Here is an 11847-nt window from a genome sequence, read left to right as displayed (position 1 = left end):
ATTTTAGTACAGTGAACTCATTGTCATGTTCAAGAAACCAATTTGAAATGTTTCGAGCTTTGTGACATGGTGCATTATCCTGCTGGAAGTAGCCATCAGAGGATGGGTACATGGTGGCCATAAAGGGATGGACATGGTCAGAAACAATGCTCAGCTAGGCCATGGCATTTAAACTATGCTCAATTGGCACTAAGGGGCCTAAAGTGTGCCAGGAAAACATCCCCCACACCATTACACCACCACCACCAGCCTACACAGTGGTAACAAGGCATGATGGATCCATGTTCTCATTCTGTTTACGCCAAATTCTGACTCTACCCTCTGAATGTCTCAACAGAAATCGAGACTCATCAGACCAGGCAACGTTTTTCCAGTCTTCAACTGTCCAAGTTTGGTGAGCTCTTGCAAATTGTAGCCTCTTTTTCCTATTTCTAGTGGAGATGAGTGGTACCCGGTGGGGTCTTCTGCTGTTGTAGCCCATCCGCCTCAAGGTTGTGCGTGTTGTGGCTTCACAAATGCTTTGCTGCATACCTCGGTTGTAACGAGTGGTTATTTCAGTCAAAGTTGCTCTTCTATCAGCTCGAACCAGTCTGGCCATTCTCCTCTGACCTCTGGCATCAACAAGGCATTTTCGCCCACAGGACTGCCGCATACTGGATGTTTTGCCCTTTTCACGCCATTCTTTGTAAACCCTGGAGATGGTTGTGCGTGAAAATCCCAGTAACTGAGTAGATTGTGAAATACTCAGACCGGCCCGTCTGGCACCAACAACCACGCCACGCTCAAAATTGCTTAAATCACCTTTCTTTCCCATTCTGACATTCAGTTTGGAGTTCAGGAGATTGTCTTGGCCAGGACCACACCCCTAAATTCCATGTGATTGGTTGATTAGATAATTGCATGAATGAGAAATTGAACAGGTGTTCCTAATAATCCTTTAGGTGAGTGTATATATATAGAGAGAGATACACTCAACAAAACTTATATATATATATATAGAGAGAGAGAGATACACTCAACAAAACTTATATATATATATATATATATATATAGAGAGAGAGAGATACACTCAACAAAACTTATATATATATATATATATATAGAGAGAGAGAGATACACTCAACAAAACTTATATATATATATATATATAGAGAGAGAGAGAGATACACTCAACAAAACTTATATATATATATATATATATATATATATATATATATATAGAGAGAGAGAGAGAGAGATACACTCAACAAAACTTATATATATATATATATATAGAGAGAGAGAGAGAGAGAGAGAGATACACTCAACAAAACTTATATATATATATATAGAGAGAAAGAGAGATACACTCGACAAAACTTATATATATATATATATAGAGAGAGAGAGAGAGAGATACACTCAACAAAACTTATATATATGTAGAGAGAGAGAGAGATACACTCAACAAAACTTTTATATATATATATATATATATATAGAGATAGAGATAGAGAGAGAGAGAGAGAGAGAGAGAGAGAGAGAGAGAGAGAGAGAGAGAGAGAGAGAGAGAGAGAGAGAGAGATACACTCAACAAAACTTATATATATAGAGAGAGAGATACACTCAACAAAACTTGTGCGCACACAAAAGAGGAAAGGGAAAAACACGGGAGGAATATGTAGTGTGCTTCACGACCAGCAGGTGGTGATATTTGACAACTGCTCAAACACTAGCAAACCCAAATGCGTGAAACATTGTTTTATTGTGAAAATAAGCGTAAACCCGCAATTCCTCATATTGATACGCGCCTGAAAAAAGAAAAAAAAAAAAAAGCTAAAAAAAAATCTTAAAGGGACTTTTACCGGACTCGCTTTTAAAAAGCAGACGTCGGATGAATGAGAGCGGGCGTGGCTTAATACGCACGTGATAACAACACGAATCGAAAATAACAAGACGCTATACTAGCTCTTTTGCACCAGACAAATTCAACATTAACCATGCTGCATTATGATCTTTACCAATATGTAATTTAAAAGTGTAAGTCTCAATCGATGAAAGAGAATGATGAAGTTTTATTTCGCGCCTCGTCCATCGTGACTTATTTGCAAAGTCAGCTGACCAAAACCATAGGAGGAACTGCAGTTACAACTGTTATGGAAAGAAATCATTGACCTTCACACTAGACTCGTTCTCTGCAGTGATGAAGCCGGCGCTGGAGAGGACAATATGCAGAGGTGGATAAACGGAAATATAATTTTTTAGCCGACTGGGAATTGACTGTATCGCGTTAATCATGCCGGACTCCACAGAAGCCTCTTTACCCGCCGTCAGACGACTGAGTTACTCAGTGGGGCATTTTCTCAACGACCTGTGCGCCTCGATGTGGTTTACATACCTGCTGGTGTTTTATCACTCAGTGCTGGGCTTTCAGAACACATATGCGGGTGTGTTGTTGTTAGTGGGGCAGATTGCGGATGGAGTGTGTACACCACTAATCGGTTATGAGTCTGACAGGACACCCGGCTGTGGATCGTATGGGAAAAGAAAAACATGGCATTTAGTCGGTAAGTCCCCATGAAATCAAATGAACTCTTTTTTATGGAATATTGCACTATTTATTGTAAATGAATTATCGCTACAGATCATTATTATCGTTTTGTATTCATGTGCCTTCGTAATCTTTGATCAAAATAACTTCCCCCTCCCTCTTGCAACATCTGTGTTTTCTGATGACGGGTTTACTGGCATTTACTCACGTGAGATCAGAGCAATAGCAACAACCATCCACAAGTCCCGCCCTACATATTGAACAATTAATCACATCTTCTGTTTCATGGTGGTAAAGGAAACATTAATGCAAATGTTGCACTGTCATCACCATTGTTGTTCCAGAGCTGTATGACTTTTAAAAACAGATGTCATTGCATATTTTGTAAATGATGACACAATTATTTTTGGTGAAGTGTCTCTTTAAGGTTTATTCCATGCATATTATTTGATATACATTCTCATCTACTGTATTTTACCCCAACTAGGGACCTTCAGCGTCCTCCTATCCTTCCCCTTTATATTTAACCAGTGCCTGGGCTGTGATCCTAACACTCCACAGTGGGTCAGTCTCACCTACTTTACCCCCTTCATCGTCATCTTCCAGTTTGGATGGGCGGCCACCCAGATTTCCCATCTCTCCCTCATTCCCGAGCTGGTGTCTTGCGAGCATGAGAAAGTGGAGCTCACTGCATACAGGTAAACTCATGCAGCTCTGTGCTAATGATCAAACATTCTTGTGTTGCTTGTTTGGAGGACTTTGCCTGTACTTACCGGTATGATGTCTTAACTTTTTATTGTATTTTGGTTGTATCCCTCAGGTATGCCTTTACGGTGATGGCTAACATCACAGTGTATGCAGTGGCCTGGTTGATGTTTCATTTTCAGACTCAGGAGGGAGATGATCCTGCCATTACAGAAAACCTTGGCCCTGTTGACATTCCCGTTTTCAGAGTGAGTGCTGAACTTTTATTGTGCTGAGGTGAACTCTCGCTCATTTAATCCTGCATTACAAGACACCTAAATTTAAAGACCCTATAAAGTCAAAATATTTGTGAACATCTATATGGTAGTGTATTCCTAAAAGTAGATTAAACTTTTGAAGGTATTGTGTGTGCACAATAAGACCAAGAATCAAGACCAGAACCAGAAAAGAGACTTTATATGTATGCAATATGCAGAAAAATAATGCCTTACCTTTGCTAGCACCATGCTCTACAGGAAGAGAATGCACCATGCTCTTTGAGCTACAGGAAATTTCATTAAAAGTTAAATGACCCAAAACATTTCCCTTAGATGTTTCTCTAGATGAGTAGTAAATTGTTGTTAAAGTAATGTAATCACCGGTTTATGCTTTTCAGCTGATTTTTATGGACCAGTCTTTTCAGCCTTTGCTTCTGTTGACATTTACCTAGCAGGTTACATAATGTAGGTCTGGACAAAAGACCTCTGACAAGCTTAATGCAGAAATATCTTTTCACACACAGAATTTAAGTCTTGTAGTGGTGTGCATTGGGGCTCTGTTCTCGGTGCTGTTTCACCTGGGCACACGGGAGAAGGGCGCACGTCCCCGTCAGGAGGAGGATGGCTCTAGTTCTGGTGAGCGCCAGTCACTTCTTCACAACGCCACTGTGGCCCCTCCCACTAATCCACTGCAGTGGCAGCATTGGCTGAGACAGCCATCATTCTACCAGGTTAGTAGCCAGTACCCATGTTACTCTTCACTGGCATGGCATTTAATTCCCAGCTTTTGTGAATAATCTGAATAGTGGGTTGAAACACAATGTTATCACTTAATCACAGTGGTGTGAAATCTTCAGGAAACAGTATTTAGTAACTGTCTGTTATAACTGACTTTAACATCTTCTCTAAACCCTGCTCTATTCAGGTGGCTGTGCTTTATATGTCCACCAGACTAATAGTAAACCTATCACAAACATATATTTCCATGTACCTCACCTACTCACTACTGCTGCCAAAGGTACGACAATTATAGTAATACTTCACTTTACACCCAGATTAGCATCAGCAACAAAAGCATTGAAGAAAATAGACAGTAATCTCTGTTTGACCCTCTGTCTTGCAGAAGTACATAGCCACCATTCCACTGGTCATGTTCCTGAGTGGCTTTGCTTCCTCATTTATCATGAAACCTCTCAGCAAGCTAATAGGCAAATCTGTGAGTATGAGTGTGCATTTCTGTCTTTTGATTGAAATATAAGGAGTGTGTACACCACTAATCGGTTATGAGTCTGACAGGACACCCGGCTGTGGATCGTATGGGAAAAGAAAAACATTAATAACTCTTCCCATTGTTGAATGTGATTAGCAATACCAGTCAGTATTGCTGTGTCATATACTGTACGTGTGATCATATTTATGAGTTGAGCACACATGAATGCCACCATAAAGTTGTAATTACCAGTGAGGAAACGTTAAATTTTTATTTGAGCCCAGACTTTGAGTTGGAGGTGTGCCAATTTAAATACACAAATGCAGCGTCATATACACACCTGATGTGCATCCTTGGCTGTTTTATTTTTATTTTGCATCAGTGCTAGAAAACTTCCTGTCTTGGGCATCCAGAGGTAGAGACAAAAGAAAATTGAAAATAATTAACATAGCTGCGGTTCATAACATTTCAAGCAATAGATAGTCATGTGGGTTCGATCTGATATAGTCTGATATATATCAGGAGTACAAGGATATGAGATGCATTGTTTGGCTAAACTAAAGAGATGTCTTGAATCTAGATTTAAACTGGGAGAGTGAGTCTGAGCCCCGAACATTATCAGACAGGCTATTCCAGAGTTTAGTATACTTCCCTTCTATTCTTAATAAACTGCTGTTGTAATTGCCACAATATATAGCATTTGGAAATGAAAACGTTACAGATTAATTCCAGTAGCCCTGATATTTATGAAGAGTTGAATAATATTTATGAAGAGTATATGACTTTGAAAAACATGGCTTAATGTCTATACACTCACCTAAAGGATTATTAGGAACACCAGATCAATTTCTCATTAATGCAATTATCTAATCAACCAATCACATGGCAGTTGCTTCAGTGCATTTAGGGGTGTGGTCCTGGTCAAGACAATCTCCTGAACTCCAAACTTAGGGGGCTTTCACACTGGCAGTTTAGTTCGGAACGGGGCACGGTTCGCATGAAAAATCGCTAATGTGAACGCTGTCATGGGACCCGGGTGGGCACTGGGGTACCGAACCCGAGACTACCTGGAGGAGGTGGTCTGAGTTCGGTTGCTCCCGAACCGTGCCGAGGTTCGCGTGAATGTGAAAGCAGCACGGACTCGGGTGCGCACTTGTTCAGGAAGTAAAGTAACCTGCGCATGCGTTTTAGCTTATTGTGATGTATTCAGTTAAATAAAACACTTGTAAGGGATGATAGTGTTGATGATTTTACCTTGGATACGAGCGAGAGTGAGCCTGCAGTGTATTCGTGCATTGCGCGTGAAATCAGGGGACCAAATTTGGAAATCCACTGTCTCCTCAAAAGAGTCCGTTTGCAAGCAGCAGAAGGCCACCTTATGTGACACACGCACAGTAAACCTGTATTGTTCACTCAACTGCGCATAATGGCAGCGAATTAATAAAAAAAAACCATAATATTGCCCCATGTTCTGTTTTCTATCATGCGCCGTGCACGTTTGCGATGACGTAATATGCACGCAAACGCACTAGGGTTCGATAGAATCAAGTTGAGTGTGAAACCAGACCAACGCTACGGGGGTGCCGGGAACAAACGCGCTCGGGCTCGGACTGCAGCAAACGAGCCCAGTGTAAAAGCCCCCTTAATGTCAGAATGGGAAAGAAAGGTGATTTAAGCAGTTTTGAGCGTGGCATGGTTGTTGGTGCCAGACAGGCCAGTCTGAGTATTTCACAATCTACTCAGTTACTGGGATTTTCACACACAACCATTTCTAGGGTTCAGTCCTGTGGGCGAAAATGCCTTGTTGATGCTAGAGGTCAGAGGAGAATGGGCCGACTGATTCAAGCTGATAGAAGAGCAACTTTGACTGAAATAATCACTCGTTACAACCGAGGTATGCAGCAAAGCATTTGTGAAGCCACAACACGCACAACCTTGAGGCGGATGGGCTACAACAGCAGAAGACCCCACCGGGTACCACTCATCTCCACTACAAATAGGAAAAAGAGGCTACAATTTGCAAGAGCTCACCAAAATTGGACAGTTAAAGACTTGGAAAAATATTGCCTGGTCTGATGAGTCTCGATTTCTGTTGAGACATTCAGAGGGTAGAGTCAGAATTTGGCGTAAACAGAATGAGAACATGGATCCATCATGCCTTGTTACCACTGTGCAGACTGGTGGTGGTGGTGTAATGGTGTGGGGGATGTTTTCTTGGCACACTTTAGGGCCCTTAGTGCCAATTGGGCATCGTTTAAATGCCACGGCCTACCTGAGCATTGTTTCTGACCATGTCCATCCCTTAATGGCCACCATGTACCCATCCTCTGATGGCTACTTCCAGCAGGATACTGCACCATGTCACAAAGCTCGAATCATTTCAAATTGGTTTCTTGAACATGACAATGAGTTCACTGTACTAAAATGGCCCCCACAGTCACCAGATCTCAACCCAATAGAGCATCTTTGGGATGTGGTGGAACGGGAGCTTCGTGCCCTGGATGTGCATCCCACAAATCTCCATCAACTGCAAGATGCTATCCTATTAATATGAGCCAACATTTCTAAAGAATGCTTTCAGCACCTTGTTGAATCAATGCCACGTTGAATTAAGGCAGTTCTGAAGGCGAAAGGGGGTCAAACACAGTATTAGTATGGTGTTCCTAATAATCCTTTAGGTGAGTGTAGATAAGTAACATAGATAATTATAATTAAAATGTATAGATTCCACCAGTTTTCAGTGCTGAATATCGTTCATAGATTCTATTCTTATTACCTAATGTATTTACATGACTCTCCTATCATCATCACAATTTTTACCTGATAAAATATTTTTAAGCTTGACGTATATATAAAATGTATTATAAAATGTTATTAATTTATATGACTTTTCCAGGTCAGGAAATGACACCTAAAATTAAGCTACTACATATATCCAGGTTTTTCTAGACAATTCGAACCCTCGAAGAAATTCGATTCGAAGAAAAAAAATATATAGAAGGGTTGAATCAAAATAAGAAATCTTGGTTTAGTTTTTTTGTGTGTAGATTATTTAATGTTTGTTTTGTCTTATTATAAGTCATATCAATTCATCTTGAGGCCCCCAGTTGAGAACCTTGCTCTAGACTGTTCTGTTCTCACCCATCCAAATTTCAAAGGATCATCTGAAAATTAATAAAAGGAAAAACAATTCACTAGACAATTTCATGTACAGTACTGGAAGTTTATACAATATGATTTATACTAAAGTTTCCTTGTTTCTTATTGTTAGATGACCTATTTTTTGGGACTGTTGCTGATTCTGGCGTTCTCCTATTGGGTGCTGCTGGACACACACATGGGAGAGAAGGTGTATGGGGCAGCGGTCCTGCTAGGGGTTGGGTCTGGCACCATCCTGGTGATGTCTCTTGCCATGACGGCTGAACTCATAGGAGATCAGACAGTAAGTGTTGATATTAATCAGTCTTGAGGAACTGAAAACGTACAGCAACCGCTTCAAGCAGTTGTTTTATTTAGTGTATATTAAAGCGCTAACAACTTTAACTGTAACAAAACTGAACCAGTAAGAAAAGCAGATGTTTGCAGAAGTGAAAAAGGCATGTGCTTCAAAGGGACTAGTTTCAGAAGTGTTAAAATAGTCGCAGGAAACTAAAATTTGTTTTCAGAGAAGTTTTTGAGTTTCTGAAATGACTTTTCTTTTCCTCCTGACAGCAAAGCGGGGCTTTTGTTTATGGAGCTATGAGCTTCACAGACAAGGTGGCTAATGGTCTGGGAGTCATGATCATTCAGGTGCTACACCCCTGCCGGTAAGTGTGCACTTGAATGCATCAATGCATACTAGAATGTAAAGTGAGTAAGAAAGACTGTTTTAATGGCTTAATTTGATTTTTAGAGTAAAATTTCATTATTATATATTTAATTAAAAATTGTTTGTGTGTGATTTCTCTCATTCAGCACAATGGTATGCTGTCCGGCCTGCGTGTGGTATTACCACTATATCATGGTCATCGTCACTGGTGGAGTGGCCGTTTTAGCAGCACTGAGCCTCTCCGCGATCCTTATCTGGCCTATAAAGATTGTGCACTGTAAGAAACTCGACTAAACTATAATTTATGTCTGTCTTACTTGTTACATACATGCACTTCCTCTTTTTAATAGTGTTACTCAATAACATCTTCACCTCATGACTGACACATTGTTTTGTATTTCAGTATCTAAGCGAGATCATGAGAACAGTTCAATAAACAGCAAAGACTTTAAGGGTGAGGGCCACATGTCAGCATCTGAAATAACAATTAGGAATCTGAGCTAAATGACTTTCTCCTCAAAATACAATCAGAAACATCAATCATCCACCTTTAAATTAAAGGGGTCATATCATGAGGTCTGGTTTCCTTGATTTTTTCCCTGTTTTTGAGATAAAGGATTGTAAGAAATGTCAATTCATATAAATTGGATTTATTCCCAACAGTTTTTCTCTGATAACCAAGTGCTTTGATGCAGTTATTCTAAGCAAATCCATTCCAAACCCCAGAAGAACTAATGATAAAATTTGGGAAAGTTTGCCAAACCTTTCGTATTTGAAGGTGAAGATGGAAAATGCTCATAAAAAGCTAAAATATTATATAAGTGGATTTTGTTTTCATATTAAAAAAATGATATGACCCCTTTAAAGTGATTTTTTTTTTTTTTTTGCAGATAATAAAAGGTTGATTTCATACTTATACACTACCGTTCAAAGGTTTGGGGTCTGTAATAATTTAAGGATTTTGCAGTCTGTAATGCTCACCAAGGCTGCATTAATTTGATCAATAAAGCAACAACAGTAATATTGTGAAATAGTATTACTATTTAAAATAATTGTTTTCTATTGTAATATATATTAAAATGTAATTTATTCCTGTGATGGCAAAGCCAAGCGGCAACATTCTAATCTGAAAAATGAAGCCTACCCGGAAGTGCGAAAAACTGCAATACATCGAAAATCCGCTAGAGAGAGGTCCCAAAAGGGAGCAAATATCCATAGACCGCATGTTAAAATGTCCGTTTTCACAGCATAAATTTATATGTTTACATGTTGGTCCCATGGACTTTTATTGTATTTTTGGATAGGTCCCGAGTGCCTGACAACTGTGAGGGGGGTGAATTTTTTTCTAACTCGGTAGTTTAGATCGTATTTAGATATAAAATGTATGACAAATAAGCGCGTAATTGACAGCTTATAACGGGCTGCGCCGAGTGGAATTCCTGAAATTTGACGTCTCGACCATGATCTGACACAACACATCATACCACCTCTGTATCCTTTCTGAACATTTGTATTTGAAATATCGTAAGATTTTCCAAGATGGCACCGCCCATACCCCCCATAAACAACCTCAAAACCGTTCTTCAGAATGTCTATGGGTGACGTCACAGACGCTGAATTTTCAAAATCATTACAGTGTCACATGATCTTTTTTTGGGTGGGGATTATTTGATAAATAGAAAGTTCAAAAGAACAGCATTCATTTGAAATAGAAATCTTTTGTAACATTATACATGTTTTTACTGTCGATTTTGATCAGTTTAATTCGCCCTTGCCGAATAGAAGTTTTAAATTCTTGTAACTGACTCACCCCAATCTTTTGAACAATGGTGTATATGAACTTCTACATGAAATATCTAATGTTTGTATTGGTTTTGTAGATCTGCCTGAGGTGACTGGTCTTATGGGGAGTGATAGAGAGGACTCTGAGAGCTCTGAACAGCCTTCAGTCGACTGAACGTGCAGCAGACGCAGAGATTCTTCAGCTCTGATGCAGAGAATTCTGGTTTACACTTACAGTCGTGAAGGTTAGAGTTAAAAACAGGTTTTGGTTCAGAATAATCTTTCACACTGACAATATTTGCTAATTAAATCAATAGAGCGGTCATATCTTGACACATTTCTACAATAAAGGTTCACTACAAGGATGTGGTGAGTTCATTTTTAGACGTGATTAGTTAATATCGCTCATCTTTTCTATCATGGTTTCTTATTCCTTAGTTCTCACTTAACCCAGCAGTCTTTATAGACTGACACTTTATAAAGGGACTAACTTTTTATTATGCACATTATATCATGTTTATTATTTCAGCATTGTTTTTATTTATGATTATAAATTTAGTTCAGTTATTTAAATCAAACCTATGAAAATAAGGGAATTTATTTATGTAAGGCCAATGCAAGACTGCGCACATTTTATGATGGATGCATCATTCCAGATAACACTTAAAAGGAATCCATTTATCTTTTCCATAAGGGAATTCATGAAAAAGGGAAGAATTGGTCTTTTAAATCAGGGATATAAAGCCATGTGTTGTCATTTCAAGGCACATGTTCTGGTGTGAGATATGTGGGGTTTTGCTGTTAGGGACCAGAGAGCCAATGATGTGCATTTTCCCCTATAACCATTCTTGTATATTTTTATATATATATGTATAATTATGGTTTTAATATGTAAGACAATTGTGTCTGACATGTGTGTCTGTTCATATGATTTACTGAACAGAATAAATGTTCTTTGTGAACAGACATATCTGTATCATTGTAACCTGTCTTTAAAAGTAGTTACTCATTAGCAGGAATGCAGTGTCAGTGTGAGTGAATGTAACATACATCTGGTCAGCTGATTTTGCGTGATGCTTGGGACTTTAAACACTCAAAATAACTCATAAAAGCTGTCGCTCAGATGTAGCTGAAATGAATTAAATGTATTCTATTATAGTGGAAAGGAATCAGCAAAACCAGGATGTTTATAAAAAGACAATATTTGTATTTTATTATCTTTGACGTCTTGTTTAAATTGACTTTTAAATAAAAGTGTTTATTTCTTAAATATACAGTGTCAGTGATAATTAATAGGACGTACAAAAACAAAACCAAGTAATAAAGACTGTATATTGCAGATCTGTTAAGAAACTAATATACTTTTATTCTACAAGGATGCAATAAATAGTTTAGACATATTTAACTAATGTTACTAAAAACGTTTTTTTAACGTTCTATTCATTAAAGAATCTTGAAAATTATAGTTTATAATTGTATAGTAATAAAATTAATTTATAGTATTAAAATAGAAAACAGTTTTTTAAAATTGTAACAATATTTTACATTATTGCTG

General features: G+C 38.6%; 1 protein-coding gene across 2 annotated transcripts; it reads left to right on the top strand.

The window, feature by feature from the left end:
- Positions 1-1950: 1950 nt before the first annotated feature.
- Positions 1951-11562, top strand: mfsd12a (major facilitator superfamily domain containing 12a). Of its 2 annotated transcripts, XM_056244657.1 has the most exons (11): positions 1951-2546; positions 3018-3228; positions 3351-3483; positions 4017-4223; positions 4418-4510; positions 4616-4708; positions 7974-8144; positions 8414-8508; positions 8657-8787; positions 8914-8964; positions 10391-11562. In XM_056244657.1, the coding sequence occupies exons 1-11, from the start codon at positions 2276-2278 to the stop codon at positions 10465-10467; spliced, it is 1533 nt and encodes a 510-aa protein (XP_056100632.1). In that variant the 5' UTR covers positions 1951-2275; the 3' UTR covers positions 10468-11562. The 2 variants fall into 2 exon arrangements, with proteins under 2 accessions (XP_056100632.1, XP_056100633.1); XM_056244658.1 differs by lacking the exon at positions 8914-8964 and having other exon boundaries at positions 1954-2546.
- Positions 11563-11847: the final 285 nt, after the last annotated feature.

This window comes from Rhinichthys klamathensis, unplaced genomic scaffold, assembly GCF_029890125.1.
Source record: "Rhinichthys klamathensis goyatoka isolate OS25496 unplaced genomic scaffold, OSU_Roscu_1.1 h1tg001043l_1, whole genome shotgun sequence".
Taxonomy (NCBI): domain Eukaryota; kingdom Metazoa; phylum Chordata; class Actinopteri; order Cypriniformes; family Leuciscidae; genus Rhinichthys; species Rhinichthys klamathensis.
Note: the sequence above shows the minus strand (reverse complement) of the source record. Positions and strands in the feature narration are given on the sequence as shown.

Bases quoted from the DNA above. Each gene is read 5' to 3' on its own strand.
- mfsd12a (XM_056244657.1), top strand. From the start codon at position 2,276: ATGCCGGACTCCACAGAAGCCTCTTTACCCGCCGTCAGACGACTGAGT. The intron at 3,229-3,350 runs GTAAACTCATGC...TGTATCCCTCAG, and splicing joins GTGGAGCTCACTGCATACAG to GTATGCCTTTACGGTGATGG. The intron at 4,511-4,615 runs GTACGACAATTA...TCTGTCTTGCAG, and splicing joins ACTCACTACTGCTGCCAAAG to AAGTACATAGCCACCATTCC.